At 40.9% G+C, this 10,000-nt stretch overlaps 1 protein-coding gene across 2 annotated transcripts in view; it reads left to right on the top strand.

The window, feature by feature from the left end:
* Positions 1–1,704: 1,704 nt before the first annotated feature.
* LOC127639336 (F-actin-capping protein subunit beta isoforms 1 and 2) overlaps positions 1,705–10,000 on the top strand; it is a 14,728-nt gene continuing 6,432 nt past the window's right edge. For both annotated transcript variants that reach the window (XM_052121270.1, XM_052121272.1), the window contains exons 1-6: positions 1,705–1,865; positions 8,141–8,230; positions 8,986–9,107; positions 9,246–9,359; positions 9,431–9,572; positions 9,800–9,916. In XM_052121270.1, coding sequence (XP_051977230.1) covers positions 1,863–1,865; positions 8,141–8,230; positions 8,986–9,107; positions 9,246–9,359; positions 9,431–9,572; positions 9,800–9,916 — 588 coding nt within the window. In that variant the 5' untranslated portion in view covers positions 1,705–1,862. The remainder of the gene's footprint in view (positions 1,866–8,140; positions 8,231–8,985; positions 9,108–9,245; positions 9,360–9,430; positions 9,573–9,799; positions 9,917–10,000) is intronic.

The raw sequence follows: 10,000 nt of genomic DNA on the forward strand, positions 1-10,000 counted from the left end.
GAGCACAGAGAGAGTTTGAGATTATTTATAGTCATGTTATAACAGATATGTTGTGCTCCTTTTCATGGGAGGAAAGAACTGATGGTAAATAATGTACAATGAAGTATACAGTTAAATAGCAATACAAACACTCACTGACTGCAGCGGGCATGTGTTTACAGGTGATGTTAGCCATTTTAACAGTTCTGGATTCCTTTAGATCAGTCTTGTTTAGACAGTTTAAGGAATGAGCATTCGGTAATGACGCTGGCCACCACCTCTGGAGTTCGCTAGTGCGCTAGTTTGAATTCCAGGTCGTGCTGAGTGACTCCAGTCAGGTCTCCTTAGCAACCAAATTGGTCCGGTTGCTAGGGAGGGTAGAGTCACATGGGGTAACCTCCTCGTGGTCACTATAATGTGGTCTCGCGGTCGGTGGGGCGTGTGGTGAGTTGTGCGTGGATGCCGCGGAGAATAGCGTGAAGCCTCCACACGCGCTACGTCTCCACGGTAACACGATCAACAAGTCACATGATAAGATTCTTAGACGTGGAGACGACTGGGAATTGGGAATTCCAATTTGGGTAATAAATCTGTCCTAGTAACTGGTCCTGCTCGACCTGCTCCAAGCGGGATTTGAACCGGGGTCTCCAAGGACAGAAAGAGACGAGGGAGGCGGGCGTGCCAAGGAAGATGCGTCTATGTAACTGTAGCCAGCTGGTATGTGTAAACCTCACTCCCCTGGCATCAAAAGACGCACTAGCGACTGGCGGTAGAGGCTGTAGTCTTTAGCGCCCTCGTTAGCATGCCCGCCTCCTTTGCTGGAGATTTTGGTTCGAATCCCGTTCGGAGCAGGTCAAGCAGAACCGGTTACATATATATATAACATATATGTGGGTGTTTGGTTATCAACTTTTGCTGTTGAAACAACTACAAAATTCATGCAACTACAACTACATAAAGAATGAGTTAAACATCCTGATGTGGTTAGCTGAATAATCTTTATTCATGTGTCATACCTGCCATTAAAAACACAACACAAAATATATGAAACAGTGAAAACACATAAAGTTCAGAGTGGGATGTGTTTATTAATGCATGTATGAGCGAACAATGAATGTGTTCTCTTCCCCCCATTGTTTATGTTGTTGTCTGAGTTGTTTGTGTTTTCATTTTCATGTTTGTAGAATTATATATTGCACATGTTGTTTTGTGTATATTGATACAATAATCACAACCCCTATTCTATAAAAGATATCTATCTAAAAATATTTCAGGTAGATAAAAGTGTTTCTTTTTTGTATTGTTCTTTAATATAAATAACAGTTTACAGCTAGTTGAATGAAGAAAGAGAATATGTATTACTTTATTTTTGCAGAAAACATAAAAACATTTAAGAGGCACATACTGGGGAATACAATACAAATATTCACTCGATAATCCTAATATAATAATTCAATGACTATTTTAACAGGAGAGGTATTTTTAGTGTTTTTTCTGGTCAAACTATACAAAACGATGAAAACAGGGTTTAATAGACAGAATTGTGTTAAGATATTAAGACGGATAACATCACTGCACAACAGTATGATGATAAACCACAGCAGCTGTCTGTCGCCCTCTACCGCCCGCCCCGCCCTCCTCGTACTCGCCCCGCCCCTCTTCTTCTATATTTGGCCATGCCTTACTGACGTGCCTCTGATTGGTCGATGCGGCTCAGGAGCAGAATGACCCGGATATGCATGCGGCGCTGTGTTGTGCAGTTTTCCGGATGAGGAAGTAAGCTACGACAGGGCTGGGTTCCGTCAGAGAGTCGAAGCCGAACCGAGTCCACACCGAGCTGAAATAACACCCGAAACCTCCGCAGAACCGCCAGCACCGCAGACATGGTAAGAACCGCTCAGGGGACGGGGCTTGGGTCGGTGCCCGTTTTAGGAAGAAACGCGACCGCACATTAAACACCGCGAAACTCCGTAGTCGACAAATCACTGACAAACACTGAACCCTACAACAAACTTACAATACACAACTGCAAACAATAAACCCCTACACACAACACTGAACCCTACAACATCACTACAATACACAACAACATACACTAAACCCCTACACACAACACTGAACCCTACAACATCACTACAATACACAACTGCAAACAATAAACCTCTACACACAACACTGAACCCTACAACATCACTAAAATACACAACACTGAACCCTAAAACATCACTACAATACACAACACTGAACCCTACAACAACACTACAATACACAACACTGAATCCTACAACATCACTACAATACACAACTGCAAACAATAAACCCCTACACACAACACTGAACCCTACAACATCACTAAAATACACAACACTGAACCCTACAACATCACTACAATACACAACACTGAACCCTACAACATCACTACAATACACAACACTGAACACTACAACATCACTACAATACACAACACTGAACCCTACAACATCACTACAAAACACAACACTGAACCCTACAACAACACTACAATACACAACACTGAACCCTACAACATCACTACAATACACAACACTGAACCCTACCAACATCACTACAATACACAACACTGAACCCTACAACAAACTTACAATACACAACACTGAACCCTACAACATCACTACAATACACAACACTGAACACTACAACATCACTACAATACACAACACTACAATACACAACACTGAACCCTACAACATCACTACAATACACAACACTGAACACTACAACATCACTACAATACACAACACTACAATACACAACACTGAACCCTACAACATCACTACAGTACACAACACTGAACCCTACCAACATCACTACAATACACAACACTGAACCCTACAACAAACTTACAATACACAACAACAAACACTAAACCCCTACACACAACACTGAACCCTAAAACAACACTACAATACACAACACTACAATACACAACACTGAACACTACAACAACACTACAATACACAACACTGAACCCTACAACAAAACTACAATACACAACACTAAACCCTACAACATCACTACAATACACAACACTGAACCCTACAACATCACTACAGTACACAACACTGAACCCTACAACATCACTACAGTACACAACACTGAACCCTACAACATCACTACAATACACAACACTGAACCCTAAAACATCACTACAAAACACAACACTGAACCCTACAACAACACTACAAAACACAACACTGAACCCTACAACATCACTACAATACACAACACTGAACCCTACAACAATACACAACACTGAACCCTACAACATCACTACAAAACACAACACTGAACCCTACAACATCACTACAAAACACAACACTGAACCCTACAACAATACACAACACTGAACCCTACAACATCACTACAAAACACAACACTGAACCCTACAACATCACTACAATACACAACACTGAATCCTACAACATCACTACAATACACAACACTGAAACCCTACACACAACACTGAACCCTTCAACATCACTACAAAACACAACACTGAACCCTACAACAATACACAACACTGAACCCTACAACATCACTACAATACACAACACTGAACCCTACAACAACACTACAAAACACAACACTGAACCCTACAACATCACTACAAAACACAACACTGAACCCTACAACATCAGTACAATACACAACACTGAACCCTACAACAACACTACAATACACAACACTGAATCCTACAACATCACTACAAAACACAACACTGAACCCTACAACAACACTACAATACACAACACTAAACCCTACAACATCACTACAGTACACAACACTGAACCCTACAACAACACTACAATACACAACACTAAACCCCTACACACAACACTGAACCCTACAACATCACTACAATACACAACACTGAACCCTACAACATCACTACAAAACACAACACTGAACCCTACAACATCACTACAATACACAACACTGAATCCTACAACATCACTAAAATACACAACACTGAACCCTACAACATCACTACAAAACACAACACTGAACCCTACAACAACACTACAATACACAACACTGAATCCTACAACATCACTAAAATACACAACACTGAACCCTACAACATCACTACAAAACACAACACTGAACCCTACAACAACACTACAATACACAACACTGAATCCTACAACATCACTAAAATACACAACACTGAACCCTACAACATCACTACAAAACACAACACTGAACCCTACAACAACACTACAATACACAACACTGAATCCTACAACATCACTAAAATACACAACACTGAACGCTACAACAACACTACAATACACAACACTGAACCCTACAACAACACTACAATACACAACACTGAACCCTACAACATCACTACAAAACACAACACTGAACCCTACAACAATACAATACACAACACTGAACCCTACAACATCACTAAAATACACAACACTGAACCCTACAACATCACTACAAAACACAACACTGAACCCTACAACAACACTACAATACACAACACTGAATCCTACAACATCACTAAAATACACAACACTGAACGCTACAACAACACTACAATACACAACACTGAACCCTACAACAACACTACAATACACAACACTGAACCCTACAACATCACTACAAAACACAACACTGAACCCTACAACAACACTACAATACACAACACTGAACCCTACAACATCACTAAAATACACAACACTGAACCCTACAACATCACTACAAAACACAACACTGAACCCTACAACATCACTACAAAACACAACACTGAACCCTACAACATCACTACAAAACACAACACTGAACCCTACAACAACACTACAATACACAACACTGAATCCTACAACATCACTACAATACACAACACTGAACCCTACAACATCACTACAAAACACAACACTGAACCCTACAACATCACTACAAAACACAACACTGAACCCTACAACAACACTACAGTACACAACACTGAATCCTACAACATCACTAAAATACACAACACTGAACCCTACAACATCACTACAAAACACAACACTGAATCCTACAACATCACTACAAAACACAACACTGAACCCTACAACAACACTACAAAACACAACACTGAACCCTACAACAACACTACAATACACAACACTGAACCCTACAACATCACTACAATACAAAACACTGAACCCTACAACATCACTACAATACACAACACTGAATCCTACAACATCACTACAATACACAACACTGAATCCTACAACATCACTACAATACACAACACTGAATCCTACAACATCACTAAAATACACAACACTGAACCCTACAACAACACTACAATACACAACACTGAATCCTACAACATCACTACAAAACACAACACTGAACCCTACAACAATACTACAATACACAACACTGAATCCTACAACATCACTACAAAACACAACACTGAACCCTACAACAACACTACAATACACAACACTGAATCCTACAACATCACTAAAATACACAACACTGAACCCTACAACATCACTACAATACACAACACTGAACCCTACAACAACACTACAATACACAACACTGAACCCTACAACATCACTACAAAATACACAACACTGAACCCTACAACATACACTACAATACACAACACTGAACCCTACAACATCACCAAAATACACAACACTGAACCCTACAACATCACTACAAAACACAACACTGAACCCTACAACAACACTACAATACACAACACTGAATCCTACAACATCACTAAAATACACAACACTGAACGCTACAACAACACTACAATACACAACACTGAACCCTACAACAACACTACAATACACAACACTGAACCCTACAACATCACTACAAAACACAACACTGAACCCTACAACAACACTACAATACACAACACTGAACCCTACAACATCACTAAAATACACAACACTGAACCCTACAACATCACTACAAAACACAACACTGAACCCTACAACATCACTACAAAACACAACACTGAACCCTACAACAACACTACAATACACAACACTGAATCCTACAACATCACTACAATACACAACACTGAACCCTACAACATCACTACAAAACACAACACTGAACCCTACAACATCACTACAAAACACAACACTGAACCCTACAACAACACTACAGTACACAACACTGAATCCTACAACATCACTAAAATACACAACACTGAACCCTACAACATCACTACAAAACACAACACTGAATCCTACAACATCACTACAAAACACAACACTGAACCCTACAACAACACTACAAAACACAACACTGAACCCTACAACATCACTACAATACACAACACTGAACCCTACAACATCACTACAAAACACAACACTGAACCCTACAACAACACTACAATACACAACACTAAACCCCTACACACAACACTGAATCCTACAACATCACTACAAAACACAACACTGAACCCTACAACATCACTACAATACACAACACTAAACCCTACAACATCACTACAGTACACAACACTGAACCCTACAACAACACTACAATACACAACACTAAACCCCTACACACAACACTGAACCCTACAACATCATTACAAAACAACACTGAACCCTACAACAACACTACAATACACAACACTGAACCCTACAACATCACTACAATACACAACACTGAACCCTACAACATCACTACAATACACAACACTGAACCCTACAACAACACTACAATACACAACACTACAATACACAACACTGAACCCTACAACAACACTACAATACACAACACTACAATACACAACACTGAACCCTACAACAACACTACAATACACAACACTGAACCCTACAACATCACTACAATACACAACACTGAACCCTACAACAACACTACAATACACAACACTGAACCCTACAACATCACTACAAAACACAACACTGAACCCTACAACATCACTACAAAACACAACACTGAACCCTACAACATCACTAAAATACACAACACTGAACCCTACAACATCACTACAAAACACAACACTGAACCCTACAACATCACTACAAAACACAACACTGAACCCTACAACAACACTACAATACACAACACTGAACCCTACAACATCACTAAAATACACAACACTGAACCCTACAACATCACTACAAAACACAACACTGAACCCTACAACATCACTACAAAACACAACACTGAACCCTACAACATCACTAAAATACACAACACTGAACCCTACAACATCACTACAAAACACAACACTGAACCCTACAACAACACTACAATACACAACACTGAACCCTACAACATCACTACAATACACAACACTGAACCCTACAACATCACTACAATACACAACACTGAACCCTACAACAACACTACAATACACAACACTACAATACACAACACTGAACCCTACAACAACACTACAATACACAACACTGAACCCTACAACATCACTACAATACACAACACTGAACCCTACAACAACACTACAATACACAACACTGAACCCTACAACATCACTACAAAACACAACACTGAACCCTACAACATCACTACAAAACACAACACTGAACCCTACAACATCACTAAAATACACAACACTGAACCCTACAACATCACTACAAAACACAACACTGAACCCTACAACACCAGTTTTTTTTTTGGGGGGTAGTGTTTGAGGGCTTTTGTGTAAGAGTTTACGGTGATTATTGAGTGTGTGTGCTACTGTTGAGGATATTTGGGAGGTTTACTGTTCGTTGGCTGGAGTATTTGTTCAGTTTAGTGTTTGACTGTTTTGCTCATTATTATATTCATATAGATTAATTCTGTAATTAAATATATAATTACATCTTTTATGAGATTCAGACATGTTTGTAGTGAAGATCCAGTCTGTATCAGAAACACTTGACTGAACAAAGGCTGATGTTTATTAAAGACATCAGAGAGGGCTGATATTGACCTCTTCTGCATTAACACTCTGAAACATCAGCAGCACACAGACGGTAAACCCTTAACAGAACCCCGTCCCAGAGCAGGGGTGAGGAGTACAGATCTGTGTGTGTGTAACGGTTCCGTCCATGTATACTGCTTCTCTCTGTGGTAATGTAATAACATGTTACATGTCTCTGTCTCCATGTAGAATGACCAGCAGTTGGACTGTGCTCTGGACCTCATGAGGCGTTTGCCTCCACAACAGATCGAGAAGAACCTCAGTGACCTCATCGACCTGGTCAGTGTTTTCTGATACCTTTCCTCAACGCTGTGGCTCTAAACTCTAGTGAGCTCGAGTCATTAGGAACGGTCATGTGATGTAACTAATGAAGTCTCATTAAAAGCTGAAATTCTTCACAAAAACTTTTGTCCCTCAAATCAAAGTCAGCGGTCATGTCCAGCATGTATGTAGCCATTTATTGGTCACGTGACTACGGCGGAGTCCAGGTCACGTGGTGAATCCCTGAGAAAACGTCTCGATATTCTTCACTCATTCATGTCATTTGTAGAAACATATGTTTGTGTACACGTGTGCAAGGAGAGGATGTGTTTATCTTTTGTATTTAATGGTTTGACCACATTTTAATAGTGTATGAAATTAGCATGACTCAAAGATTACATTTATAATTAATCGATTTTTACACCGCTAACAACCTTCCTGTCTTCAGACGCTTCACTAGGTTTAGGAAAAGAGCCCAACGATGTGTTTTTAAATATTCTTTGCCAAGTTCTGCTGAATCCAGCATTTATATGTGAACGCTACATTAGAGATTAATTACTACTGAATCTCTCTGCGTGTCTCCGGTCAGTTGTTAGCGTGTATTACTGTACCGGTCAGTTGTTAGCGTGTATTACTGTACCGGTCAGTCACTCGACGGTCAGTGTGTCACACTGGAGGAAATGATTTCACTGTGTGTAACTGTTGATGCTGAAATAATGAGATGTGATGCGTTCACTTCCTGTAGGTCAGTAAATCATGTATTGTGTGTGCAGGTGCCCGGTCTGTGTGAGGATCTGTTGTCGTCGGTGGATCAGCCTCTGAAGATCGCTCGTGATAAAGTGGTGGGAAAAGACTATCTGCTGTGTGATTATAACCGCGATGGCGACTCCTACAGGTCAGAACCAGAACTGCAGCTGAAAGGAAGCATAATTCTGCTGGTGTATTGTCACGTTGTTGTCTCATAACTGGGTGAATTGTCGTCTGTATTACCGTGTAATGTTCAGTGCTGTATGATATCATCTGTCCGTCTCAGATCTCCCTGGAGTAATAAATACGAGCCGCCGATAGACGATGGTGCCATGCCGTCTGCTCGCCTGCGTAAGCTGGAGGTGGAAGCCAACAACGCCTTCGACCAGTACCGAGATCTGTGAGTATTTGAGCCGCAGGTGTTCTGATTGGTCGGCTGCTGGTGATTGACACGTTCTGCTCCTCTGACAGGTATTTTGAGGGCGGGGTTTCCTCCGTGTATCTATGGGATCTGGATCACGGCTTCGCTGGAGTCATCCTCATTAAGAAAGCAGGTGACGGATCCAAGAAGATCAAAGGATGCTGGGACTCCATCCATGTGGTGGAGGTGCAGGTGAGGTCTCAACCCAGAACAGCCGCTATTAATCAGAGTCTGCTGTTATGTGCTTAAGTAAATGCATTAACCGGATTACGGTTCTGGTTCCTCTGGGATTTTGATTTTTGGAAATGCTGTAAATATTACACACTGACGCATGCATTAAACCAGATTCATGATATTTGTCACTATAAGGGAGTTTAAGAAAAGTGCTGCATGTGAAGATGTGCAACGGTGTGTTTCAGGAGAAATCCAGCGGCCGTACGGCTCATTATAAACTCACATCCACCGTCATGCTGTGGCTGCAGACCACCAAAACCGGCTCTGGAACCATGAACCTGGGCGGCAGTCTCACCAGACAGGTACCGGAGTGACACCGGTGACGTCCGGCCAGCACACGTTACACATACCAACAGCTTGTGTTCATTAAACGAGTCCAGTGTTGA

The sequence above is a fragment of the Xyrauchen texanus genome, chromosome 48 (assembly GCF_025860055.1).
Source record: "Xyrauchen texanus isolate HMW12.3.18 chromosome 48, RBS_HiC_50CHRs, whole genome shotgun sequence".
NCBI lineage: Eukaryota > Metazoa > Chordata > Actinopteri > Cypriniformes > Catostomidae > Xyrauchen > Xyrauchen texanus.